Here is a 27,734-nt window from a genome sequence, read left to right on the forward strand (position 1 = left end):
GGGTGCTGGTGGCACTGGGACCAGGCTGGGTACAAGCCAGTCCCAGCCCTTCCCAAGCCACAGCATCCTACAACATCCCCAGCGGGATGGAAAACAGCCAGAAACGGGGTTTATTTCGGAAGAGGTGCCTTTGGAAAGCCAACCTGGGGTTATTTTCACCAGATCTGGACAAATAAATGGAGGGGGAACCTCTTACAGCAAACAAATGTCATGTACCAGGGTGAGCAAGATCTAGCATGGTGTAAAGCCAAGCCGGGCTTAACCACCCAGAGGGTTTAACCTCCCGGGATTCTCCAGGCCAGGTTAATCCCAGCCTGGTCACCCAGGTTAACGCAGGTGAGGAAAGGCAGAGGGTGAGCGGCCCCGCACCACGGGCAGGACGAGACCCGCAGCATCCTCAGCATCCTCAACCCGTCTCCATGGCAACGGGGTTCAGCTCCAAATTGGCGGCAGGTGTTGGGGAAGCAGGGGCGAGGAGGGGGCTCCAAAGGACACCCAGCACAGCAAAATGACGAGGTTTCATAATTAAGAATAAATAAATAACTCCTCATCTCAGTGCACCGGGAGCGAGCGCGAGGGGAAGCTGAGGCCACAACGCAGCGACGCCCCCCAGGACACCCCCATCGGGAGGTTTGGGGAGATGCCCCCCATCCCAGCACCGCTCGGCACAGCTCCTGCTCAGCCCATTTCAGCTGTACCAGCCTTCCCAGTTTAACCTTTCCTCTCTAGTCAGAAGCAAACAGCCACAAAACCCCCCAAACATTCATCCTGAACACCAGGGAAACAAAAAATGCATCCCGGGCAGATGCGGGTGGGAGGGCGCCCAGGCGGGTGCACGGATGCTCCCGGGTGTTCGGATGCTCCGGGGGCCCCCGCAGCCGCTCACCCCCGCGCCGCCGGCTGCAGCACTGTTACACAAGGCTGCCAGCACTTGCATAAGCCGCAGCGGCGTGCGCAGCCCCGAGGAGAGAGGAAAAAGCAGCAGGACCCGCGGCCCCAGAGCTGCGTCGTGGGGTGGGACCCATGGCCTGAGCCCGGCTTGTCTGGTGGGTCCCACAGCAGGGACAGCTGTGCCTAAATGCGGTGACATCCCCAACCCCATCCCTTCATCATCCTCGCTGGGGGGACCCAAGAAATGCAGAATTCAACCCACTGCAGCTCAAACCCTGGAGAAAAGCTGTCGAAACCCCCAAAGCCAGTGAGCAGCATGCACGTCAGCCCTGCAGCATCCAGCACTTGCTGCCACTTCAAGCCATGGGATTGGGGAATAGCTCCAAAGACAAACCATTTTTTAAAGGTTTTTAACCAAACATGAAGGGGTGTGGGACATGGAAGGTTGGGAGCAGCATCTCCCGCTCCTGGGGAGGCTCCACAGGGCAGCAAACACACAGTTGAGCAGCAGCCATCGACCCCCAGACCTCGCCCCAGGAACATACACATCAGCAACACAGAGATGCATTTGGCCAAAACACCCAGTAATTTTGCATCTTGATGCACCAAAATAATATTGTTTCCACCCATCATGGTGCTTTGGCATCAGTTCGCCTTGCACAAGCAAGAGAGGGTTGTAAGGAGCTGCAGCCCCAACCCGACCACCTTTCCAAAGGCATTTACACCCACATTCCAGGGTGTAATTTTCCCCCAACCCTACAAACCTACGTATATTTATCATACATCCCTTTCTTTCCTTCTTCATGCATGGAAAGAGTTAACAACAAGACAAAAAGAAGCCAAGAAAGCCCCTCATTTAATGAGCAGGGAGCTCGCAGACCTTTAGCTGAGTTTTTTACACATCTGCACTACAATATCTGCACATTCAGGAGATTTAATGATATGAACAACTGAAGAGACCAAGCAGGACTCGTGTTAATGTGTAAATCCCAACCTGACACACATTGCCCCTGGCAAAAGTGACTTTGTAGGTGGCACAAAAGAGGAGAAAACCAGAAGAGGTCATTGCACAGAGCATAGAATTCTACCAATTTAAATGCAATACCTAAAATCAACAGTGCAAAGCCATCAGCACCCCCGGAGCCAAAACAAACACTTATCAGTGATGATGGTGGTGGTGGCAGCTCCTTGTAGCATAAAGGGACAATCTTCCATCCTCCTGTCCCGTGTGAGCTGGGGAATGGCACAAGAGGGTGTGGAAACACCCCAAAAACAGGACATAAACAGGCTCCCCATGCACCCATCCCTCCTGCAAGCCTCCCAAACCTCCGCTTTAGGTCTTATATTACCTTCGGGATCAATAAATTACAAAAACTCAGAGCAGCTGTCTTGGGTGTGAGTATAGAGAGGGAGGGGTGTTTAAAGAGCTTCCAGCCCAGGTGGCTCCCACTAATACACGTGATTAAGATGATGCCCAGCAAGGTGCATGTGTGGGGTCACTAAGCCCCACTAAAACCCCCATTTTCCTGCAAAAAAGGTGGCGTGTGAAATTAGGAGCGACTGGCAACTGTTTCTGCTCCTGCAGCTTCTTGTGCTATGAGCCCCCCTGAGAAACACAGCAAAGCTCTGGGCATATTTTATAGATTAAATTCCACATGTATATATGTATTTCTGCCTTATCCCTGTGATGCACTCAGTAGGGTTGCACGATGTGGGGCCGGCTGGTTTTGAAGGGAAAGCTTGGGAGTTTGGGGTCAAAAGGAGTTGCTGGGGGCACAGCAGCATCCACCCCATGGGGGCTGAATTTAGGGGCTCTCTGGACTCCTTATTTCCCCTTATTTGATGGGCAGAAGCCTCTGGAAATCCCTTCTCGTTCCTTGTGCATGGGTTTACTCTCTTTTTGATTTTCCTTAATTTCTGGAGCTTGGAGATGGAGCCAGACAAATGCAACCGATTGTGTAACGTTTTGCTCCAAAAGCTTCTTAAACAGCCACATATTTCTATTGGATTTCCCTTGCCCTTCGCTGCTGATTACTGGAGTATTTATATATAAATAGAAGCTGTCTTCCCCATAATCTGCTTGTTTCTCCTAATTAACTCGGGGCTGCGCTCGTCGCGTTGCTCAGCCCTTGGGTTTTGGGGGTGTCGGGATCTGGTAGCGCTCTGTGAACCCAAATCTGCCAGATTTGGGTTGGAATTGCTTTTGAGCTGGTTTTGAGGGAGCAAAACCCTCCTGGCACCCAGAAACTTGGGAAAAAAGCCCCTTTTCTAAACTTCTCTGTGCACAATATCTGCCACAACATCCTCCCCATCCACCCAGCCCCCTGCTCAAACCCAATTTCTTCACCGCACCTTCATCCTCATAGACTTTTCCCCTCATTTATGGAACATCTCCATTTGCTAATTATTTTAATCATTATTACTCATCTTTTCTCTTCTTTACCCCCCCCTTAATACTTCATTCCGGGCCTGTCAATCACTTTAATAGCTGTTTACAACCTATCATCAAGTCTTGCATAACATCCTCATGACTTCGGCTCAGATGCCTCCGAAACACCCAAAAAGCTGCCCCTGAGCTCTATTTCGGGAGCGCTGAAGCCCACGGGCACCAACCGGCCGCATCCCCCGAGCTCTTGGGATGGGGAGAAAGAAATCAAAGGGAAAAACATCCTCAAAGCAAAAAAAATACATATAGTTAAGATAAAATGACACCATGCTTCAACCTGGTCTGGATTTTGGGGGTGAGGGCTTGTTTGGGGGCTGCTGACCTCAAGCATCATAGGTAGATTCTATATTGCTCTGCTGCATCTTTTTGGAGAAATCAGGAGCAAGAAGCATCCGGAGAAGCCCTGGACCACTTTGTGGATGCTCCTGGGGGGCTGTGACTGCACTGTGGCCTCTGGCCCCCGTTTTCCTCAGCAGAAATTGGGGGGGGGAACACACGAAACACAGCAAACGCTATGAAAAAAGCTCATTTTCCAGCAAAGTTCTCCGCCCCGCTGGCGGGCGGACGGGGGCAGAGGCACAATCTGTGCTGGGATGGCTGCGGCACGGCGCCAGCCCTTTTCGGCTGTGGGGTGTGTGTGGGGGACACACGCACGACGGGTCTTTTTTAAGCTCTCCTGTCCTCCCCCTCTCCGGCAGGTTTCATAACCCTGAGAAGCACGAAAAAGCTCCATTGGGTGCTGGCTAACGAGCCCCTGTGGCTAATAGCCCTGGCAGGGATGTTGGGCAGCAAAATCTCCCCGTGTTGGGGCAGGTTGGGGGTCTCTGTGGGGTCCCACCACCCACTGTCACCTCCCTAACGCCCACACCAGGTGTTTTGCACTGGGACTACCCCAATTTGGCCATTTCTCTACCCAAAACGCCCCTCGGCACCGATCGTGGGGCTGGGAAGCTTCTCCCTCCCTGCATGGACGCAAATATTTATTTACACAGTATAAAGGGGCTTATTTATTAAGCTCGAGCTGACAACTGTATCCAAACTAATTTCTCCTAATGAGGCACTTGCAGTCGCCCTGGCAACAGCATCGGAGCACCCATGTCTTAAAGACAACGACTCCATGGGGTGAAAATCCCCTCGGATGGTGAGGAGGACCCTCAGAGATGTGAGAGACCCATCCCCACTCCATTCCTGGAGAAGGTGGTGATCCCAGCCTTTCCTGCTCTCATTAACAGCTCAATTAGCTAACTGAAGGGCAGTTAAACCAAGAGGTGCCACAGCACAGCAGGAAGGCAGGATCGGGCATTTTTTTTAGCACACGGTGGGGCCCTTAACTCAGTTCTGGGTGAAATTATGGGGAAAACTGCATTTTCCATTGATTTGGCTTTGCAAATGGAACAGTAAAGATGGGCAGCACTGGGGCAGGAGAGAGAATTTGGGAAGGAAAAGAGGATTAAAGAGCAATTACCAACTCCTAGCCCAGTGCCCTTCCCCAATGGGCACAGGCAGAGATGGGGGGATGAGATGGAAACAGCTGACCCCTCTAATCTGGTCCAGAGGGGGCAAATTGAGCTGTAACTGCCTATTTCTTAACAATATGCGTATATATACACAGGTCACCAAAGGCAAGAGGAAACAGGAGCAGGTCCTTACTTGAAAATAAGGGATCACATAGCTCCTACCTCCTGAGTTGGGCTGGAAAATGCGATGGATGCTTTATTAATGCCTGTAATGACAACAACAGTCATTAAGGAAGGTATAGGATGAAGGCAGAACTTCAGCATCCTGCTGATGGCCCAGGTGACAGGATAAACGCAGAAATCTCTGATTCTGGAGACAGAGATGGCAGCAGGATTCCTCTGCTCCTGTCTCTGCCTCATAGAAGAATTAAATCCACCTGCCCCTGGGTTTTATTAATAAATCCCCAGATCCATCAGTTTACAAAGCGCTGTGCAATTTGGGGTCTGCAAAACACAACTCCCCAGAACCTGATGGAAGCTGCTTCCCCTCTGAAATCCCAATCTTGGCTCATACATGAAATTAGGTTTTTGTTTCTGGGTGGTCACACAATGCTCCAGCCAGCTTGGGTGTCCCTGGGGACGAGGGGAAACCCCACACACACCTCCAAAGAAAGGAGCAGCACTGGGCAGTCAAGCAGGCTGTGATTTACTGGGACAACAACACTTCTGCAACACAGAACACAATCGCGCTCAGACACCTGGCTGGCAAACCCGCAATGTCACCGAGCATCACTGCGCTGGGGACACCAGAGAGGTGACACCGGGAGCAGAGAGCAGAGGGATGCTCGTGGTCTCCAGCACCAATTTCCCTCCCGTTTTCCCCCCTGAGACACACAGACATGAAACATAAACCTGCTGAAACACGGCAAGAGGAGGGGGCGAAAGGCAACAGGTTTCGGACGGGCTCCACGAGCGCTGCAGCCACACCGGAGGTGACAGTGGGTGATTCCCTCCGTAGACACTTGATCCGCAGAGCTGGATCCTGCAGAAGAGCCTGTTCTGGGGGGCACTGGGCAGGACCCCTGCTGCTGGGGCTGGGCAGCGAGCTCAGGGCCTCCCCAGCTGGCAGAGAACTGGGAGGAGTGGTGGTGAGGACACCCAGCTCCTTGTAGGTGGAGACAGTGAGTGTTCCCACGACTGCTGGGGTATCCCAGGCAGCCGGTTTAAGGAGAGTCATCCTCTGCATGTGCTGACACAGACCATCCTAGGATCACAGAATCATTTTGATTGCAAAAGACCCTCAAGATCATGGAGTCCAAGTGTTCCCCAGCCCCGGCACTGCCCCATGTCCTGAGAACCTCATGTCCGTCTGTCCAACCCTCCAGGGATGGTGACTCCAGCACTGCCCTGGGCAGCCTGTTCCAATGCCCCACAGCCCTTTGGGGAAGAAATTGTTCCCAGATCCAACCTCAACCTCCCCTGGCGCAACTTGAGGCTGTTTCCTCTGCTCCTGGCGCTTGTTCCTGGGGAGCAGAGCCCGACCCCCCTGGCTCCAAGCTCCTTTCAGGCAGTTCAGAGATCAGAAGGTCTCCCCTCAGCTCCTGTTCTCCAGCTGAACCCCCAGGTCCCTCAGCCGCTCCCATCACACTTGTGCTCCAGCCCCTACGGTCTATTCCAGTCTGGATTTTCTTTGGTCCATGACACGAGCGTGTTGTCAGATGTTCACCACCACCAAAAGGCATCTGAGATGGCAGGAGCCTCAGGGGAGCAGCAGCTCGCGGACAGGAGACGGCAGCAGGGACCTGGCAGAGATTTGAGGCTGGGCAGAGGCAGCCAAGCAAGGACAGGACAAGCCAAGCAGGAGAGACCTGCCCTGGAACAGGGCTGGAAACCAGGAGAAACAAGGATCAGAAGGATCTGCTGTAGCTGGAGGTGCTTCTTCAGTTAAAAATAAACCGCATCCTCCTGCAGGCAGGCAGCAGGTGCCCTCCCAGGGCAAAATACCAACCACTGAGCGCAGAATTTCATCCAGGCTGGTTCTGTTTGCAGGGTTTGCTCTGATAAACACACTGTTCCTGCAGCAGAGGAGCTGAGCTCCTTGGAGGTGTTTCCTCAGGGATGGACCCCTGCTCCTGCGCTGCCCGAGCCCCTCTCCCTGTCCTCCTTACACACTGCTAGGGTTGTAGCACAGCAAGTTGAATTCCAGGTTCTCATCCCAGTGCCGGAGCAGGACAAAGAGCTGCTGGGCGGCAGCTTTGACAGTGGCCAGGCTGTATCCCTGCGGGAAGTCCTGGTGGCTCAGCCACAGACTGGCTTTGGCAGCCACCAGCTCCCACTCGATGAAGAAGGATGCTGAGCTGTGCTCCAGCCAAGCCAAGGCCACCGCCGTGGCCCACAACGTCCCCTCCGGCTCTGTCTGCTGCTGCAGCTCGATGTCGAAAAGCAACGCTTGGACCTCAGAACCATCTGTCTCCGAGCCCCGGCCGCTGTCACCTTGCCATTCAGCCAAGGATGATGTGTTCTCTGGGGAGGAAAAGCGGCGGATGGTGATGGCCGGTGGGGAAAGTTCCTTCTCAGCTTTCAGGGCTTTGGAGATGCTCTCCACTGCGCTGCCCGAGAAGTGGCGAAGGCGGCCGGTGTCTTCTGCACCCTCCAGAGTGATGTCTCTGGTGGTGGGACTCTTCCCATGGCCATTGGGAACCAGGAGCTGCCGGCTGGAGCTGAGGGTTTTGTGCTCCCCGGTGGGGCTGGTCTTCTTGGAGCTGTAGGAGCTGGAGGGGCTGAGGGCCAGGCGGTGGCAGGCGAAGGGAGATGTCCACTTCAGCTTCTCCATGGGGATGTTGACGGCATCACAGAAGGCCGAGTTGAGGAGAAAGGCACCGCAGGCCAGCTGCAGAGACACCTGCAAAGAGCGGTGGGCACAGGGAGAGCTCTGAGATACCAACTGCTTCAGGAAAGAGGCGTGCATGATGGAACAGGTCTCCATCTCTAAGCAGATCATTAGATGTGGTCACCAGAGAACAAGAGGCAGGATTTGGGGGATTCTCCTGCCCTTTACTCCCCCACAGTGATCACACAACCCCAGCAGGACCCAGGAATGAGCTGCTCACCAGGGGAAGGTAGTCGGTGTTCTCATTGTCACCCTCAGAGCTGGCTTCGCTCGCTCTGCTTGCAGATTTGCTCATGAACCCTTTGGCGGCTCGAGTCAGCAGCCTGGTTTTATTGAGGGTCAACCTGCAGGAGGACAGAAAGGTGGCCAGAACCTATGTGTCCCTTCCTGATGCCCACCCTCCCCTCCAGAAACCATCATCAGTCCCCAGCCACTGGCATCACGTTCGGTCCTGGCTCCAGCTGCTAACTCTGGGGTGTTGTAGAGTCACAGAATCATAGACTCACAGAATCATTTTGGTTGGAAAAGACCCTCAAGATCATAGAGTCCAACCATTAACCCAACCCTGGCACTAACCCATGTCCTTAAGAACCTCATCTAAGTCCTTCCTCTCTTGCTCACTTGTGTTTTTGTTGGACCCATAGAGGTGCAAGACAACTGCTAAGGGCAGAGGAAGTTCGAGCTGGCCCATACCTTGCAGCAAAGAGGTTCTCGATGGATTTTTGGGCTTGTGAAGAGGGAGCAGACAGGCTCTGTAACAGCCCTGGGAAGAAACACAAAGCTGGGGTTAAAACAAAGTGCTACAGGAGAACAAAAGGGAGCAGAGCCTATGTGCTGAGTCTTTGGCAAAATCCTTCCTCCCCTCTTGCCCTGTTTTTCCTATGCGGATAATGAAATTCCCTTGCCTCTCAAAAATGAAACTTGGGGGGAAATTGACAGCAAAGGCCCCATCTGGCTCTGTCCTCTTCACCCCTGGAAGGAGTCAGGTCTTGTGCTCACAGGGCTAATTTTAAGGTCATAAGGTTTTATAAAAAAAACCCAAAACTCAGTAGAAGTATTTGCTGAAGAGCCCAAATCACAGACTCAATGGACCTGCACCCTGGCAAACACCATCAGCTTTTTCCCTACCTTCGGGGAGACCGCAGCGCTCCCCGCCGTGGGGTGATGGGGTGCTGGAGGGTGTCAGGCTGCTCTCCTCGGCATCTGCAATGAAGGAACCACGTTGGCAATGCAACCCAGCCGAAATCGCCATCATGTCACCACGCTGTGCGGCACGGTCATTTCCCCTCCCCGTGGCATTAACCAGTTAATGAGCCTGATCAGGGGCATTTTTAACTCAGCTGCAGATCTGACGATGCCAGACAAGGTCCAATCCCACTCATCTTCATTAGGGGAGGATTTGGCGAGAACAAAGTGTCTTGCATCCCCTTGCCTCTAATTACAGCCAGTTTCATCCCTCACGTTATCTGTGTTATGGCTGCCAATTAACTTCCAAGTGTTGTCAGCAGCCACTGCCTGTGATTTGGGAGTTTCATGTGAAATTGCAGCTTCTTCCCTATTTAAGGAGGTGAACTCTGGTCAGACAAGTGTCTGGTAAGCACCATATTCAAAGAGGAAGGCAGAAGTAAAAAAAAAAAAGCAGGAAATATGTCCCTTTTATAGACTAAACCACACCAGGAAGGAGACAACCCCCAAGAAATCTTACTCATGCCATAAAATCCATCGTCTCCATTCTGTCCACAAGCTGACTGGGGACATCCCTGGGAAAAGCCACGATGTCTTCTGGTTCCTGAGCTCTGGCTCCTCTGGCTGCCTTGCTTGGATGCTGCCCCTTGGCACGAGAGAAGGGAATTGCCAGTGTTAGAGAGGGGCGAGCACACACACGGTGGCAACAAACCCCACAGACAGATGAGTTTGGTTATCTCTGGGCATCCAGACCTAACATAGAAGGGTTTGGGTTGAAGGGACCTTCCCAGCTCCCCCAGTGCCACCCCTGCCATGAGCAGGGACATCTTCACCAGCTCAGGTTGCTCAGAGCCCCGTCCAGCCTGGCCTGGGATGTCTCCAGGGATGGTTCATCCACCACCTCTCTGGCCAACCTGGGCCAGGCTCTCACCACCCTCAGGGCCAACAATTCCTTTCTCATGTCTGGAGGGGTTTCCTCTGAGCAAAGTTTCTCAGATAACACCCTCCCTCCCAAGAGGTTTTCCCCTCCACCAGCCCCATGTTACCCATGTTGGGGTACTCGACAACAGTGGGCAAATAGGTGTTGGCACTCAGGTCCACTGGCACAAACGCTGTGTACTTGCTGATAACGTTGCAGGCCTTGCTGGTGTGGACAGCGTTGACATGGTACCTCCGCCCAGACCCTGCCACGAGAGAGACACTGGGGTTGGAGGCTGTGTGCCCCATGGGCTCCATCCACCCTCTGGACCCAGTTCCCAGACACAGCTCCATGCTTGGGATGGTGACTCCAGCACTGCCCTGGGCAGCCTGTTCCAATGCCCAACAGCCCTTTGGGGAAGAAATTGTTCCCCAGATCCAACCTCAACCTCCCTGGCGTAACTTGAGGCCGTTTCCTCTGCTCTTGGCGCTTGTTCCTGGGGAGCAGAGCCCGACCCCCCTGGCTCCAAGCTCCTTTCAGGCAGTTCAGAGATCAGAAGGTCTCCCCCCAGCTCCTGTTCTCCAGCTGAACCCCCCAGGTCCCTCAGCCGCTCCCATCACACTTGTGCTCCAGCCCCTCACCCGCTCCGTTCCCTTCTCTCAACTCCCTCCAGCACCTCAAGGCCTTTCTTGGTGTGAGGGGCCCAGAACTGCCCCCAGGATTCAAGGTGCAATGAGTTAAGAGTGGTAACGCGCAGCAAGGCTGCAGAAGTAGAAGAAAAGTTCAAGGAAGGTGCCATCATTTGGGAACTGGGTGAGACATTCCCTAATATCCCACCACCGCCTGCCCTTGTATTAACTTGGGAAGCTGCTGGAAAGCCACCCCGGGGCAGGCAGGGAATCTCGCAGGCTGGCCGGGAGCTGCACGTTACCATGCTCTATTTCACACTCTTTCTCGGCAAGATGCTCGAAGTCCCGGATCACCGACTTGGCTGCCAGGTGGTGGAAGGCCTCAGTCCACAGGTCTGCGTCGCCATCCTCCTGGTTCTCACGCTCTCGGAAAAGAGGGCGGATATCAAAGGTGACTTCCCACTGCACAGGCTCGTTGCTCCTCAGCCCCTTCACCACCGCCTTGCAGAGGGTCCTGGGGGAGTGCGGGGAGCCCCGGGCAGAGCCCAAGTCCCAGTCCTGGGGCTCCCAGTCGGAGGAGGTCTCTGTTTCAAACGTGAAGGAAGGATGCTGGGCAGAGTCTGCAGAGCGGGGAGAGGCAGATAATTAATCAAATCTGTGGGAGTTGAAAGCACAGAAAGCAATGCAACGCCACCAAAACCCTGGCACGGACAGGTGACGCTGGCCCTGCCTCCCTCTGTCCCCAGTTACCCAGTTCCCCGGGGCTCCGGCTATCCGATGAAGACCTCAGGCTTGTGCTGGCATTGAATGTTCCAATGCCCCTTCCTGGATCTGCTTGTTGCAGCCCGTCCAGCACCGGTGAGGAGTCAGCGTCGTGGCAGAAGGACACACAGCTGCGGGGGAGCAGGGACGGCCTCGGGGCACCCGTGCCAGAGATCCTTGTGGCAGAGATGAGCGAGGTGGCTGTGAAGGACTGAGAGAAGAGAAATTGTGAGGGATGGAACCAGTAAGGACTTGCTCTGTCCCTGCAGATCCTGTCTGCTCCCTGCCGCTCCCAGTGTGAGATACTGGGTACTTGTGCTTGGCAATGTGTGCTTGCACATTATTGCAGCCTTTCCAGACTTAAAAGGGGCTGATAAGAAAGAGGGCGACAGACTTTTGAGCAGGGCCTGTAGTGATATGACAAAGAGTGATGGTTTGAAACTAAAGGAGGGGAGATTCAGCTGGACATGAGGAAGGAATTGTTGCCCTGAGGGTGGTGAGAGCCTGGCCCAGGTACCCAGAGAGGTGGTGGATGAACCATCCCTGGAGACATCCCAGGCCAGGCTGGACGGGGCTCTGAGCAACCTGAGCTGGTGAAGATGTCCCTGTCATGGCAGGGGGGGCACTGGGGGAGTTGGGAAGGTCCCTTCAACCCAAACTGTTCTGTGTATCTATGAAACACGTGGGTCCCTCTCTGCTCAGCCCCCTTTCCATCAGACCTGCGGGGTGTCCCCAAGGGACCCCAGCCCCAGGGGCTCCTTCCCCAGACAGGCAGAAGGTAAAATATGAGTTTTCTTCCTCTAGACATTTTAATGACTTCACTTGGGAACCAAAGGAAAGAAGAGAGACAGAAAGATCAAGGAGCAGTTGCTTAGTAACGAAAGGAGAGAGGCGCAGGGGATGAGAGGAAGGGAATTTTTATCTCTTCTTTTTTTTTTATAAAGACTGTTTCTCCACTTTCAGGACACATGATTTCCTCCTCCAGCATCTCCAGTGCCACATCCCACATGGACATCTCTCTCCCAAGGTCTGGCTGTTTCTGTCCCTGTCCTCAGGGCTGTGGGAAGGTCTCTCTAAAACCAACAGCCTCTCTGTTTTTCCAGCACAACACCAGCAAGGGACAGAGGTGGCAAAAAGCAGTGGGTTGCAGTGACAGATGGAAAGATGCTTTTTTGGGTGGCAGGCAAGAACGTGGCCTCTATCACCACTAAATTTTTGATGCTTTATGAAACCACCACACAAACAGGAGGCAGGCAGCTCCAGGAGCTACTCACCAAGCCAGGACTGAGATATTTAAAAGCAAACCGGTCACAGAAGCCTTTGCCAGACCCTTTCCATTCCAAAGCTGCTCCTTTTCCTGCCCAAGCCCTCCTCCCAGCCAGAGGAATCTGGCCAGGCATGGAGCCGAGGATTTCAGCTGCCCATCGCACATGCTGACCTTTCCTTCCCACCACGGAGACAAGCTGAGGGCTCACGTTCACACCCCTGAAAATGTCAAGCCCCGGCAGTCGGTGTGGGAGCTGGGAGAGCCGCTGGGAGCCCTCCAAGCAGGAGGGATGGCAAAACCAGGCTGCAATTAATTAAGAGCAGGATGCATGCTGTTAACTGTTTACTGCCCTCCAGAAGGGAGTTGTTTCCATCTCTGCCTCTGCATCAAGCATCCTGCGGGCAGGAGGATGCTCTGGGGACATTCGTGATGCTGTCAAGGTCACGGGGAGCCCTAAAATCCATCACTGGTTGCCCTTTGTCAAGTGATGCTGTTCACCCTCAGCACTGCATCTGGAGGGAGCAGAGGTCTCATACCTCCCTGTGAAACACTGGCCCTTCGTCCCCTTCAGTCCCCTCACCTCGCCTCACCTCCATCCCCCCATCACCCAGCGCATCTCTAACCCGCAGGGGAAGAGAAATGAAAGCCCCCAACATTCCCTGCTCAGAGTTTCCATGGGAACCAGTGTTGATGGTCCTCCCAGCCCTGCAGATGCTGATTGCAGAGCGGAGCATCCTGGTGGTGCCAAGAATGGGAGAAAATCATCCTTACCCCTCCACAGCTGAAAAATCTTCCCAAATTTCACCTGCTACCTGCTGCAGGTAAAGGACATCACACCATTCAGGAGGTCACAGAATCACAGAACAGTTTGGGTTGAAGGGACCTTCCCAGCTCCCCCAGTGCCCCCCCTGCCATGACAGGGACATCTTCACCAGCTCAGGTTGCTCAGAGCCCCGTCCAGCCTGGCCTGGGATGTCTCCAGGGATGGTTCATCCACCACCTCTATGGCCAACCTGGGCCAGGCTCTCACCACCCTCAGGGACAACAATTCCTTCTCTTTTACTTTGAAACCATCGTCCCCTTGTCCTATCACAACAGGCCCTGCTAAAATGACTGTCCCCCTCTTTCTTCTCGATCCCTTTTAAGTATGGAAAGGCCGCAATAATGCTTCCCCAGAGCCTTCTCTTCTCCAGGCTGAACACACCAGCTCTCTCAGCCTGTTCCACAGCAGAGCTGTCCCAGCCCTCAGATGATGTGACGTGCTGCAGCACAAAGCATGGGCACATATATTTCTATATGAGGACTAGCACGAGCAAGGCTCTTTCCCTTGTGCATCTGCAATTTTTCTGCTGCAGGCGAAGCCTCTCTGGGCATCACGTACCTGGAAATCCACCTGCCAGGGCTCGGGGCTGACCTGCTGCAGGTCCTGCCAGTGGGTTTTCCTAAGGCGGTTTTTCACCAGGGTGCTGCTGGGATCGCTGGCCATGGGCACCTTCTTGCAAGGCTCGTGGTCGGCGATTTGGGGGGTGCTGAATGCCCGTCTCCTGGAGGAAACCTTGACGTCCATGCCTGTATGTTGGGAGAGAGGATCAGTTCCACTCTGGAGCGGGACCAGCATCATCCAGCCTTGGCCCTGCATGGTTTTAAGCAAAGCACATAAACCACAAAATGAAATAAGAGCCTACACTCAAAACTCCTGGGGAAGTTGGGAGAGCAGATTGGGGAGGTTTTGTCTGAGCGGTTTTCAGACTGCATTTCCCCAAACCTCCCTGGAGAAGACAAAGCGTTTACTAATGAAATTTCATTAGCGCAGACATTCTCCTGTCAGAGCAAGAGTAAAATTTCATTTTAGGCACGACTTCTCATTGCTTTTGACAAGGTTGGGGGGATGCGCGGCACAGTTCCTCTCTGAAGATAAGGGAAGAACATCCCACAAGCAACAGAGGTTTCTCTGTTGCATGGAGATGCAACTGGTTCTGGGGTGCAACCAGCTTTGGGGTGCAAGCAGCTGCTTTACACCGTGTGTTGCTGACACAGCTGAACTGTGATGGAGATGGGTGACACCCTGGGGACAGGGTTTTGGTTCCATTTTCCCCCTTCTGCTGATCTCAAGCTGCAACTTCAGGACTTGCAGGGAAGCGACAGCTTTCCAGGTGCAAGGATAGGCTACCTATTTGCTTGGGAAGCTTGTAAATAATTCTGTGGCCAAAGCTAGAGCTGCTTTGAAAATCTCCAGGGAAGCCACTTCTCTAGGGCTTTCCTTGATTTCCTGACAGGTTAGGATAAAACATCCAAACCAAATAGACTCGCTCAGGCCTCAGGAGATCTGTCATCCCTCCTGCAAACCCCTCCACCTCTTTGCAGAGATACAGCCAAAGCAATTTATTTGTCAGACAAGCAAATTGGCACAGAAGTTTGATTAAAAAGACAGAGGCATCACACCCACGCTTGTACAGAGGAAAATCTGACCAGTGTCTGTGTCGGAGTCTCCCCCGGGATCTCTGCCCACCACCAGCTGATCGGGGCCACGCTCGGCGGGGCAGCAGCTCTCCGAGTCTCTGGAGTGGTTCCAGCTCTCCACGCCTGCTCCTTCCTCCTGGGAGTGAAAGAAAACGGAGCTGCCCGACTCCTGGGAGCGCATCATGCTGTAACGTCGCCTCTTGTCCTGGGGGGGAAGCAGAAAGAGGGAAGAGGTCCTGCCATCGTGTCTGTCAGCCGGCTCCCAGCCAAGAGGAGGGACTGCTTGTGCACCAGACCCCTTGAACTCCTATTTCTCCCCAATGTCTCGCCTGCCATCTCACTTGAGGGCAGAGCAAAAAAGCAAGAGACATCTCACCACGTGCAAAGAGCTGAGATGCACACTTGTGATAATACAGACAAGGGGTGGTGGTTTTAAACTAAAGGAGGGGAGATTCAAGCCGGACATGAGGAGGAAATTGTTGGCCCTGAGGGTGGTGAGAGCCTGGCCCAGGTTGGGCAGAGAGGTGGTGGATGAACCATCCCTGGAGACATCCCAGGCCAGGCTGGACGGGGCTCTGAGCAACTTGAGCTGGTGAAGATGTCCCTGCTCATGGCAGGGGTGGCACTGGGGGAGCTGGGAAGGGCCCTTCCAACCCCAGCTGCCCTGTAATTCTTGTGCACGTGGACACCAACACCCCCAGTTCCCGGGACAGCCCCAGCAGCCAGCACAGGGGGACTCACCGATCGGGGGTTGGAGATGTACGGGGAGGTGTCACAGACGATGCCGTAGCCGACCAGGCGGTCACCAGGGAAGAGGCAACTGGTACTGATGGGAGAAACTAAGACCTCGGTGCTCTCAGGAAAGACCCACTCCACGGACACGTCACTCAGAACTGGAGCCATCGCCTTTTTCAGCGACTTGATCATCTGAGGCAGAGAGCAGAGGGATGCGGTTGTACCAAGGGCAGCAGAGCAGATCCAGAGCGAGTGGAGAGAAGGGAATGGAGCTGGTGAGGGGCTGGAGCACAAGTGTGATGGGAGTGGCTGAGGGACCTGGGGGGTTCAGCTGGAGAACAGGAGCTGAGGGGAGACCTTCTGATCTCTGAACTGCCTGAAAGGAGCTTGGAGCCAGGGGAGAACAGGTCCTTGCTCAGCGATGCTCTTACCAACAACACATGTGGAGAAAACCAATATCTGTGAATATCTCATGGACAAACCTACCAGGGAGCCACCTAAAGAGCTTCCCTGTGCACCAGGGGAAGCAAACACCTGATTTTGAGGCAGAACAGCTCCAATGTTCTCTATTGTTCACTGCTTTCTCACAGGCTCAGGAAGACGCACTAGGTTGTGTTTTATAAGGCCATTAATTGATGCCTCAGACTGCCGCACAGCCCGCAAAGCTCTTTATTAATAGCTCTATAAAAAAAAAAAACACCACAAAACAACACCTCTCTTCACTGTCTTTGCTTTTAATTTACATCAGAAATGCTGATGCTGTTCTGTCTCATAGAGGTTTCTGTGTGCTCCAGGTTCCTGCAGAGGGGCTGGACTTCTGAACTCCTCCTTTGGAGATCAGGAACGTAGGAGCCAGCTTTTTGGAGATATTTAGGAGCTAAAGACTCAATTGTCCCTGGGTTTAGTCATCCGGTGGATGACGGACCAGGCTCCGCGCTTTCACCGCGGGACAGAGCCCTTCGTACGGCACGTTTGAGGCACATTGGTTCACTCGGTCTTCACGGGGAGAGTGGAAATGAAGAGGCTGCCCCCCCTTTTGCTTTAAAGTTAATAAGCAAAGCTGTCACCGCAGATTCCTCCCCCCTCCAACACTTGGTACTTCGTGCCTGAGCAAAGCCAGAGCTGAGCCTGACTTCAGAATTAATTGGCTGCTTTGATGCCGGTTCCTCTGCCGTCACCAGTGTCGGAGGCAGCAGCTGCCTTTGAAGGCGAAGCTGCCGTTATCGTGGCGATCACTTCTACCCATCTCCGCACAGAGGGTGAACACACCCCCCCGCATCCTCTGACAGATGGGGATGAAGATGCCTTCTTCATCCCCTCCCGCTGCTGAGGGGGAGGTGGCAAAGCAGCACCAGGACAAGGAATAAAACCCTCTTGCTGAACCAGAGCATCCTCTGAGCCTTGAAAGTTGGTCCTACCTTGGGCTGCAGCCTCTCGCCTTCCGCCAGGAACTCGGCGATGCCCCTGGACACGGCAGCCAACCCCTCCACCAGCCTCCTGCAGGCGTTCGGCCCGATGCCGAAGCTGTAGCACCTGCAAAGGGACAGGGAGGGTCAGAATGTGGGGGGGGGCAAAGCCATCCCAAGCACCAGCCCCACGCAGCTCACCCACTCCCTGAAGGCAGAAGACCCCACTTTATTTTTATATTTATATTTTTAATTTATATTTTTAATTTTTTAGATTTTATTTATAGTTCCTATATATTAATTTATATTTTTCCTTATAGTTTTATACATTTTTAAAAAATTTTAAATATTTGCTATTTTATTCATTTATTTGGTTGTCTATATTTTCTTATATTATCCCACTGCTGTACAGTTGCCCAGCATGTCTGGAGGGAAAAATAAATGAGCTCCCCTTCCAGCTGGCTGACAGGAGGGTCAGGAACCAGCATCTCCCTCCTTTCAGCAAACCCCAAACCCCTTCCCTGCAGAGCAGCCTCCAGCCACGATGCTCGAGGGCTCCCCAGCGGGACCCCAAGCCCTTGTGTCCCCTGCAAGGACAAACAAGCTGCTTTGCTGCCAGCTCAGCTCTTTTCCCTGCTGAGCGCCTGTGGTCAATAGCACTAAAGACCCAGTAATTATCTCTGCTCACAATTAAAATAAATGTTTTCTCAAGGAAGGAGTGAGGAATCAGCCAGGCGAGGGTGCTCCCCTGATGCGGAGGGAAATGAGTCAGGATTTGGGTTGGGCTGAAGGATGGGGTGGGGGTGGGATGGGATGGAGATGGGGTTGTGTCCCTCACGCCAAGAAAGCCCTTGAGGTGCTGGAGCGAGTTGAGAGAAGGGAATGGAGCTGGTGAGGGGCTGGAGCACAAGTGTGATGGGAGCGGCTGAGGGACCTGGGGGGTTCAGCTGGAGAACAGGAGCTGAGGGGAGACCTTCTGATCTCTGAACTGCCTGAAAGGAGCTTGGAGCCAGGGGGGTCGGGCTCTGCTCCCCAGGAACAAGCGCCAGGAGCAGAGGAAACGGCCTCAAGTTGCACCAGGGGAGGTTGAGGTTGGATCTGGGAACAATTTCTTCCCCAAAGGGCTGTGGGGCATTGGAACAGGCTGCCCAGGGCAGTGCTGGAGTCACCATCCCTGGAGGGTTGGACAGAAGGACATGAGGTTCTCAGGACATGGGGCAGTGCCGGGGGTGGGGAATGCTTGGACTCCATGATCTTGAGGGGCTTTTGCAAGCAAAATGATTCTGTGATTCCATGGATGGGATCTGGCATTCAGCCAGGGCAGCTGAGAGCTGAGGGTGAAACCAGCAGCAAACGGCATCTCCACGAGGGGCTTTTCTCTTCGAGGTTTTTAATCCCCATCTGGCTGCAAATCTGAGTTCAGCCTCACACCCTCCTAAATAAAGCTTTGATCTTCTTTTGAGCCGAGGGCACACACACCAAGACCATGCCCTAACTGATTGCATTTAGCTTAGCCCACCCCTGTGCCTCTACTAGAGGGAGGGATGGGTTGCCCTAAACAGTTAAACTTCCATATGGTGAAAAAAAAAGGACAGAGCAGCTTCCCTGATAAGCCCTGAAGTCTGAAGGATGCGAGAAGAACAAGGTTTTCTTACATTTTTCTTCTGTTTCATGCCCCTTAAAGAGGCAGAGGAGAAGCCAGAGCAGCCTGTCATCAGGGCTAGGGAGCCAGGCTGGGAGCTTGATGCACAAATTAGCTGCTTTTTATATTGCTCTCTTTCAGCATATTCAGTTCTGCACAGCCCCATCCTGGAAGCAGCTGGGGCCAGACCCAGATGTGCTTTAAAAAAATTTTAAAAATAAAAGGCAAGGAAGATTGTTCATGTGTCAATCTCTCCTAGCAGGAAGCATCAGCCGAGAGCCTGTGAAGCTGTCAGCCCAATTATCCTGCTTTTGATTGTTTAAAAAGCATCTGAACTTCTGGGATCTGTTCCAAACCCTTTGAGGTTCTCCCATGGTCCATACCAGCAATGTCTCTCCTGGGGGAACGTCTGTGAGATGGAGCCATGCTGGAGGAGAAGTGTGTCCCCTATTGTGCCAGGCTTTTGTGATAGGACGAGGGGTGATGGTTTTAAACTAAAGGAGGGGAGATTCGGCTGGACATGAGGAAGGAATTGTTGGCCCTGAGGGTGGTGAGAGCCTGGCCCTGTTTGGGCAGAGAGGTGGTGGATGAACCATCCCTGGAGACATCCCAGGCCAGGCTGGACGGGGCTCTGAGCAACCTGAGCTGGTGAAGATGTCCCTGCCCATGGCAGAGGTGGCACTGGAGGAGCTGGGAAGGTCCATTCAACCCAAACTATTCCATGATTCCATGATTCTACGCTGCCCTCCATACCTGGTGGAGCAGGAATGGTTCCGCAGCAGCTCCAGGACCTTCCCCGTGTTGCTGATGGCTCCGTCCGTCAGCAGAAAGAGCAGGCGGGGGTGGCCCCTGTGGATGGGCTGTCGAATGACCCACTTCAAAGGCGATAAGATGTTGGTGCCACCCATATCAGCCCGGATACTCTTGATGCTCTCGCAGGCGATGGCCAAGCTCTCCTGCCCAAAGGAGAATCATCAGCTGGGGCACCAGCCCCCTCCCAGCACCAGGGACATGTGTCTGCCCCGTCACCCACCTCGCAATAAGTCTGACTGGCAGGAAAAAGGGTCTTGAAGGTGGATCCAAAGCCAACGATGTTGAAGAGACACGCTGGCATCAGGCTCTTGAGAATGACCAACAGGGCCTCCTGGGGGGGTCAGAAGCAAATGGACATCAGGCAGAGCGGGTCTCTGCCTGCCTGCCCCAGTTTCACCAGTAAAAGCTTTGCTCACGGTCATCACACCTTATTCCCACCTGCATTCGATAATAAAACAACCACTTCCTACATGTGCACCGCACCAAGAAAGCCCTGCATATTACTCTGCTCTTCCCAAAGTCCCTTAATGATATTTGGGTCCTAAAGCAGGGAGGGAAATGGGGAGCCTTCAAAAAAAAAAAGAAAAAAAGAGCTGAACAAATTTTTCTGTTTGTTTTTAGCTGATTAAATTTGTGCTCGCAATACGGTGCTGCGGCACGGAGCTGGTGGGTGAGAAGCAGAGTGTGAAATTGAGAAGTGCGACACGCAATGCATCTCAATGTCCAAACCTGAAGAAAAATAAACAAACAGCTCCAAGTTACACAAAAGGAAAAGCCTCCCCCATCCCCAATTCTCTTGTATCCGTAGCTGGCATCAATTAAAATAACTAGGAGAGACAGTTTGAAGCTCTTTTCTTTAGCAGAGGTGGTTATCTAACTTGTCTATTCCTGGTTTTTACATAAGAGAAGAGCAATTTGAATTGTCTCAGGCATATGTGATGGGGCTCCAGGATGGAGCTCGTGTCAGCAGCAACAGGGTAAGAGCCACACAAGGAGCTCCCGAGCTTGCAGGGCAGTGGGAGCAATTAGCGTGGAGGTCAATTAAAAGCAAAAAGTGCTGGCAGCGCTCAGGAGCAGGTCGGTGCTTTCTGTGTATGTGCTGATGAAGGCAAACTCCTGCCAGGCTGCCTGGGGCAGCAGAAACCCTCCAGCCAGCCCCGAGAGAGGAGCTGCCAAGGTCAAACCAGCAAGAGCAGCGTCTTTGCTTTGTCACACATGGTGGCCAAGAGTCACCGCAGGGGGTGGGTGAGAGATGGGTGGGAGGTCAGCCTGGTTCCTGACCCCCATAAGAATCAGCAAAACGCTGCAAATCAGCAAAATACTATACGAGGACAGGGCTGCCCTTTCACAGGCTCCACAGCACTTTAAACCAAGCTGTTCTCTCAAACCGCCGAGAGTATATTTAGACCGCTGGCTTCCCAGATGGCTCCTGGGATGCCGGCTCTTCCAAATCTCAATGCTGACATCCCCTCTTGGAACTAATTACAAGTAAAATAAAATAATAATTTCAAAATATTTCTCTTAAAGCACTTCCCAAAGTGGGCAACCGATGCCTGTTTTCTGTTTCAGCAAGCGGAAAGATTTACTGCTTCTTGTGGTAAATATTGATCTCGATCCCGTTGCACTCAGTATCTATACAGCAGCTCAACAAGGAGAGATGTTTGCCTCCAGAGAAGTCAATTCCCAGTTATTAGCCTCACTTTGCCAGCAAGCCCACCCGGAGATGGGCAAGGAGATGGACCAGGAGATGCTCCCTGGGCAGAAGCGGGTGCAGCCGTACCCAGGGGAGCATTTGGGTCCAAATCTGGGTGGTGCTTGTGTTAGGAAAGGGTGTGAGCAGGACACCAGGGGACACAGCTGCTCGGTGAATCTCTCAGACACTCAAATGCAACCAAACCCCTGCGATGAACCTGTCTCTGTGGTTCCCTCGCTGTCCTCAGCAAAGATGCACAGGGCGGCACATGGATGCAATATTAAGTTATTGGGGTTTACCTAGCCCCCAAAATCCAGACAAACTTTCCAAAAAAGCTTTTTACAGAGACTGCAGCTTCTCACCAAGACCTGCCAGTTGGACACCAACCTGGCCTCCAAAGCACATCAAAAGGCAGGGATAACGATAATTAACAAGTCACTGGAGTGAATTCCCCTTTTCTGGACAGGGTGGTCCCCAGTGGGCTCCAGGCAGGAGTCTCTCCAGCCCCTCTGGGCAGCAGCACAAAGCCAAGCCTGGCTCTCATGGGTCTTACCTGATCAGGGAACCTCAGACCCACAACATATCATGACAAGACCTTTCTACAGTCCGTTTTTTATCCAGAGGTCTCAGCACACCTCTCATAAGCTCCCGCAAGCAATCGTGTTTGAAAAAGGGATGGATCATGTTCAAACGACTTTTCCAGGTGCACAGAGCTGCCCATTGGCAAACTGTCACCTCATGCATGGTCAGCACGTGGCCCTAAAGTGTCTCGTGGAGCTCCCGGAGACGGGGAGAACTGGAGAAGAGATCCAGGAGATGAGCAAAGAGGGGGAAAAGAAAACATCTTTGCATTTGATGCGCTGATAGAAAGAGGAAAAGGAACAGCACGGCGGAGAGTCAGCTTCACCGCAGGTACCTAACAAGCCACACGGTTGAGATGACTAAAGCTACAGCCTATAATTACCCCCCATCCCCTCTTAATGAACACTCATCAGCGTTCAACAGACACCGCTGCTCTCTAACACTCATCCCTGGCTTGCACGCAGGCTCTTCCCCGCCTGCGCGGTACCTTAACGCGGGTGATGTTCACCCCGCTCATGCTCCTGCTGCGGTCGACGAGGAAGATAAACTCCCGCTGGGCTTGCCGGAGGTCGGGCTGGACCGTCCTCAAGTCAGGGCAGAAGTTGAGCATAACGACGGGGTGGTGGGGGATGTCCTTGTTCAGCCGCTTCCTGATGATTTCCGTCTGCAAGAAAGAAGGAGAGAGCTCAAGAGATTCCCCAAAACCGTGGTTCATTAGCAGAGTTTAATACCCCAGAGAGGCACACCAGAGGTTTTGTCCGTGGTTGCTCAATAATGAAGTGACAGATACAGCCCTCAGCGTGCTGTATTCACCACTTCAATTCATTCCCGCTGCCTCCGGTTTGCTGTATTTTTTTCTGCCTCTTTCTTTTATAATTTTTCCTTTGTACAGATCAAAACGCTTTGCGATGCCAAACGGGCCGCTGAGGACACAGTTCGATACGAACCCGCATGATATGTGTCTCTATACTGCACATAGCTCTGATGCTTTCTGGCTCGCTCTAGTTCAAGTTTCAATCTTTGTTAAAAACGTGACAAAATTAAACTGGAACAAAACCCTCTTGTGATGGGTGTAAAATCTGCTGCTACGGGTGTATAAATCAGTCCCTAGTTCAGGGTCTCAGCCCATTGCTGCTCTTCAGGGAGCCCCGGGACACCCCATCAACACAGCCCAGGGTCTGCAGTGCTGACACATCTACTGCAATAAGCGCTCGGTCCTCGGGGGCTTTATTTGCCTTTTTTTCCCCCTTTTTCAAAAGCTGTTGGGCTTCACCAGGAGTAAACCAGACCCTAAATAACCAGGTTTGTTTTCTCCAGCCGTGAGTCATATTCCTAGATCTAATGACCAACCTTTATTTTCCATAAATCACTAAATTCAAGAGTCCCTGTGGACCAACACATCGGCTGAGTGCTGCTTCTCTGACCCCTGCGAAATGACGGTTCCAATCACGGGAACAGGCACCTCGCTGTCACCCCAGCTCTCGCGCGTCCTCCTGCATTTCCCTCTCATGCTTTGCAGTATAAATTATAATTTATCAGTCCCCGAGAACTGGAAGGGCTTTTTCCATCCCATGTGACATTATTTTGTTTAACATCCTTCCCAGCATCGAGGTTTATCACATTTCAGACTAGAACGATGTCTCCCTGTCCAAGGACAGGATTGTGGCTCCGGACCCACCGCAGGGTTCCCTGGGATGCTCTCGAGGACCCAAGACACAAAATCCCAGTGTGATCAGGATGAGCCCATAGTCTGGATTTCCCTTCAGAGTAAATTTTACAGGCAAAGGCTTTAATCAACAGCCCCGGAGCCGCTGCTGCAGGTCAGCCAGCAAAGCAAACATCTCACCCGCATCCTTTCTCCTCCTCCTCTCCGTTCCCCATCACCCCTTATCCAATTACAGTAAACTAATCAGATCTCGTCGGCCGAGAGCTGATTCCAGCGCGCATTCGTCCCCAGCACCCTGTTAGCTGCCAAGCATCCGAGGCTTTTGCATAACAAACCGAGGGAGGAGAATTAATTATCATTTACTGCTGAAATTTCTGGGCTAATTTAATTTAAGCTGAGAGGTGCCCAGTGTTCACGCTCCAAGCAGCAGCAATTCAAGCCCATCATCCCCCCCAGATATTCAGGGCGTTTTCTCTGCTTCTTCCCTTCTCCACGCAGTTGCTTTCCTGAGGTTAAAAAAGGTGGATTTCCTGCAGGGAAACGGCTCAGAAATGATACCCCCCCTTAGATAATTTGACGTGCTAAAGACACAGAAATAATTAGAGAGCCATCTGAGCCGGAGCGTGGGAGTCTCCTTTCGTTCCACCTGCCGAACACAATTAGAGGAGCTGCTCGTTGCGCAAGCAAGCGCGGTCCCCATCCCCGCGTCGCGCTGCGAGAGAAAGAGAAGGGCGAAAGGGAATTAAAAAAGGGTTGATGCAAAAGGAGAAACCACGGCAGTGTGGGGAGGCAGCTCCGCAGTGGGTTTGAGGTGTTTGCTGGGGGGAACTGAGCATCCCTGGTCACAAACAAGAAGACAGGCACATGTAAAACAGGGAGGTGACACATAAAGCCCGGGGCTGCGGTCACATAAGTGTCGTAGGTGAGACGCCCACCCTGGAAATTCGGAGAGCTCTGTCTCCCCGGATCCCAGACACCCTGATGTGGCAGCTCAGAAGCATTTGCTGTCACTCATCGCTTCAGAATTGCCAAAAAGACGAAGCACAAATGCCAGAACTGACTTTTTTTTCCTATTTGCTGATCAGCAGAACAAAGAGAAGTTTCTCCTACCTTGTCTTCAGCTCAGCTCATTATTCCAAGCAAAATCACTTCTTTCTCTCTGACAGCTATCCAAAAACGGTAAACATTTACTGAGCAATTAAAAGAATATTTTATCCTATGTCACTGCAATAATTATAATACCCTTAATGCTATAACAATGTACCTATCTAATTGTGTTATGCTAGACTAGCACTAATTATACACACAAAAACCATCTCAGAGCTTCTTCCACACTCAGTTTACGAGAAGCACTGCAGAATTTTCCTCTCTTTCTCCACACAAGCACCTCTCTGAGGGAGGATGCTGCAGAACTCACTGGGCCAGTGTAATATCTGGTACTACAAGCAAGCAAGGAATTATTTACTTGCACATCTCCACTTCCAAGGAAAGCCTCAGCTAATGCCTGCAGCTTTTGCTTCTCACCTTCTTCTCAGCGCTGGGGTCCTTCTTAGTGCCTTTAATGAAATCATTCTTCCCCTTCAGGTGTTGTTCGTACTCTGCAGGCGTCATATCACCTTCTTCCATTAAGACATGAGGCATGTGTGGCTCTGGAAATGCAGAGAATCGGGTGAAGAACAGCCTGAGCTGAACTTTAGGTTTATGAGAGATGTAGGAACCTCCATTTGTGGAAAAAAGAGCAATACCTCTGAGCTTGGGCAGCATGGGCAACCTTGAGAGGTGTTTGGATTACAACAGAATCATAAAATAGTTCAGGTTGAAGGGACATTCCAAGCCCATCCCGTGCCACCTCTGCCATGACAGGGACATCTTCACCAGCTCAGGTTGCTCAGAGCCCCGTCCAGCCTGGCCTGGGATGTCTCCAGGGATGGTTCATCCACCACCTCTCTGGCCAACCCGGACCAGGCTCTCACCACCCTCAGGGCCAACAATTTCTTCCTCATGTCCAGGCTGAATCTCCCCTCCTTTAGTTTTAAACCATCACTCCTTGTCCTATCGCAACGGGCCCTGCTAAAAAGTCTGTCCCCATCTTTCTGACAAGCCCCTTTTATCTCCTAGGAAACACCTGATATATTTGCAAAACCAGAGCTAATCCAGCTGATCGCAGGAAGGGGCAAGGGCAGCAGAGAGGACGCAGAGCCCACCTACCACTTGGGTGGATCAGGATCTCCACGGGTCTGTCGAAGGTGTGCTTATCAGCCAACGTGATGACGATGCTCTTGGCGGAGCGAGCGGAGGGGTCGGCGTCTGCTCGGATCTCATGTGTGGGGCTCTCGACGCCTGCCCGGGGAAACCAAGGTACAGTCAGGGATAGGGAAGACCAGGGGGAATCATAGAATCATTTTGGTTGGAAGAGACCATCAAGATCACTGAGTCCAAACACAACCTAAATCTAGCACTAAACCATGTCCCTAAGAACCGCAAGGTTCTTAGAAGAGACAGCAAGATGGCAGAGGACAGGAACCAAGAAGACTATGCGATGCTTCTGCTGTATCAACACCCCACATCAACATCAGCACTGGTAAATCCACCCCAGCACAGTTACCTTGCCAAAACAGACTCCAAACGGGGGAAAAGAGAAGGAGGAAGAATGTGGCCATTGCCTTGAGGTGGTGACAGCCCAGCCTGGTGCTCCTACCTGCCAGCAAGCACGGTCCTCGGATCTCCAAGTGGAAGCTGAACTCGTACTCGAAGGGGTTGGTGGCCTCGTTCTCCAGCAGCTGAGCCAGGCACAACCTGCTCCCCTGCTCCGGGCTCCCTGATCTGCAGAAGCGCTTGTCCCTGCCGGTGACACGAACCCCAGTCAACACTGTGGACCTCATACCCCACCAGGAACTGCAGATCTGCAGCAGCTCTCCAGCCTCCCACAGCAATTTCAGGCTTTCAAGGTTGTTCTGCCCCTCTGCTCTGCCCAGGTGAGGCCCCATCTGCAGTACTGGGTCCAGTTCTGGGCTCCCCAGTTTAAGAAAGATAAGGAATTACTGGAGGGAGTCCAGCAGAGGGACACAGAGATGCTAAGGGGTCTGGAGCATCCTTCTGATGAGGAAAGACTGAGAGGGCTGAAGAGAAGCTGAGAGGGATCTTACTTATGTTATAAATATCTCCAGGGTGGGTGTCAGAGGATGGAGCAGACTCTGTTCAGTGGTGTCCAAGGACAGGGTGAGGGGCAATGGGCACAGATTAAAACACAGGAGGCTGCATCTGAATATGAGGAGAAACCTTTGGTTTTTTTGAGGGTGCCAAAGCTCTGGACCAGGCTGTCCAGAGAGGCTGTGGAGTCTCTCTCTCTGGAGACATTCAAACACATCTGGATGCAATTCTGTGCAACCTGCTCTGGGTGAACCAGGGGATTGGACTGATGATGTCCAGGGGTTCCTTCCAGCCCCAATCATCCTGTGATTCTGTGATTCTGCTCCCCCAGTCCTGCATCCCCCCAGCTCCATCCCAGCCAGACCCTGTCCCATGGTTTTTCGTACGTTTGGAGCTGGTGGCTGGAAAGGCTGCTGGCATTCTCCAGGCTGGGCTGGGGGACTTTGGGGACACACACAGCTGGCAGAAGGACCCTCACGGCCCCGCTGGGCAGTGTCTGCAGCTCAGAGGAGGTGCTGATGAAGATGGAGACACTTTCCAGGGGAGGAATCATTCCCAGGTTAGCTACAAAAACAATCCTCTCCAAGTCCTCATCCATCATGATCCTTCCTGCACAGAGAGAGGAACACAAAAGGGAGATGCAGGGTCATAACCATGGACAATGTTCCACCCTGGGTATCCTGTGACCACCTCGGCCCTGGACCAAATGCCCAAACCAGCCCTCCCTGCACACATCAGTACTTCTCTAAAGACCCTCAGCCCCCTGCACCGCTCCTTCGCTTATTCAGAAGCAACGGCTTTTTCCAAAACAGATTTAACTACCACTTTTGGCAGAACCTGAAAGGACACGAGCACCGCAACCCAAGGCTCAGCCTTTCACAAGGAACCCCCTCCATGACATGGCATATGTCACCTCCTGCCACCTCCTGCCACCTCCCCATCCCTCTTTCCCTGGCTTTCACCCCCCAAAACACCCCTGACACCCTCACCGCTTCCATCGCGAGCTCTTCCATCAGGGAGGCTGCAGCTGTCGAAATATGTCTCGTCCATCTTGGCTTTGTCTTTGATCTGCACCGTCACGGCACGTCGCGACACGGCCGCCTCGAACCCCACCACGGCGGTGCACTCATCCAAGGGGTAC

At 52.8% G+C, this 27,734-nt stretch overlaps 1 protein-coding gene across 1 annotated transcript; it reads right to left on the bottom strand.

Annotated features, from left to right (window-relative positions):
• Positions 1 to 1,664: 1,664 nt before the first annotated feature.
• Positions 1,665 to 27,731, bottom strand: VWA5B1 (von Willebrand factor A domain containing 5B1). Its single transcript, XM_065855171.2, has 20 exons — positions 27,583 to 27,731; positions 26,980 to 27,202; positions 26,142 to 26,284; positions 25,652 to 25,783; positions 24,968 to 25,092; positions 22,265 to 22,441; positions 19,723 to 19,833; positions 19,443 to 19,645; positions 17,060 to 17,174; positions 15,648 to 15,833; positions 14,916 to 15,111; positions 13,828 to 14,015; positions 11,168 to 11,390; positions 10,720 to 11,037; positions 9,916 to 10,053; positions 9,390 to 9,515; positions 8,813 to 8,887; positions 8,378 to 8,447; positions 7,905 to 8,028; positions 1,665 to 7,696 (listed from the first exon to the last, which is right to left on the bottom strand). The coding sequence occupies exons 1-20, from the start codon at positions 27,641 to 27,643 to the stop codon at positions 6,959 to 6,961; spliced, it is 3,672 nt and encodes a 1,223-aa protein (XP_065711243.2). The 5' UTR covers positions 27,644 to 27,731; the 3' UTR covers positions 1,665 to 6,958.
• Between the last annotated feature and the right edge of the window lie 3 nt (positions 27,732 to 27,734).

The sequence above is a fragment of the Patagioenas fasciata genome, chromosome 23 (genome assembly GCF_037038585.1).
Source record: "Patagioenas fasciata isolate bPatFas1 chromosome 23, bPatFas1.hap1, whole genome shotgun sequence".
Classification (NCBI taxonomy): Eukaryota; Metazoa; Chordata; class Aves; order Columbiformes; family Columbidae; genus Patagioenas; species Patagioenas fasciata.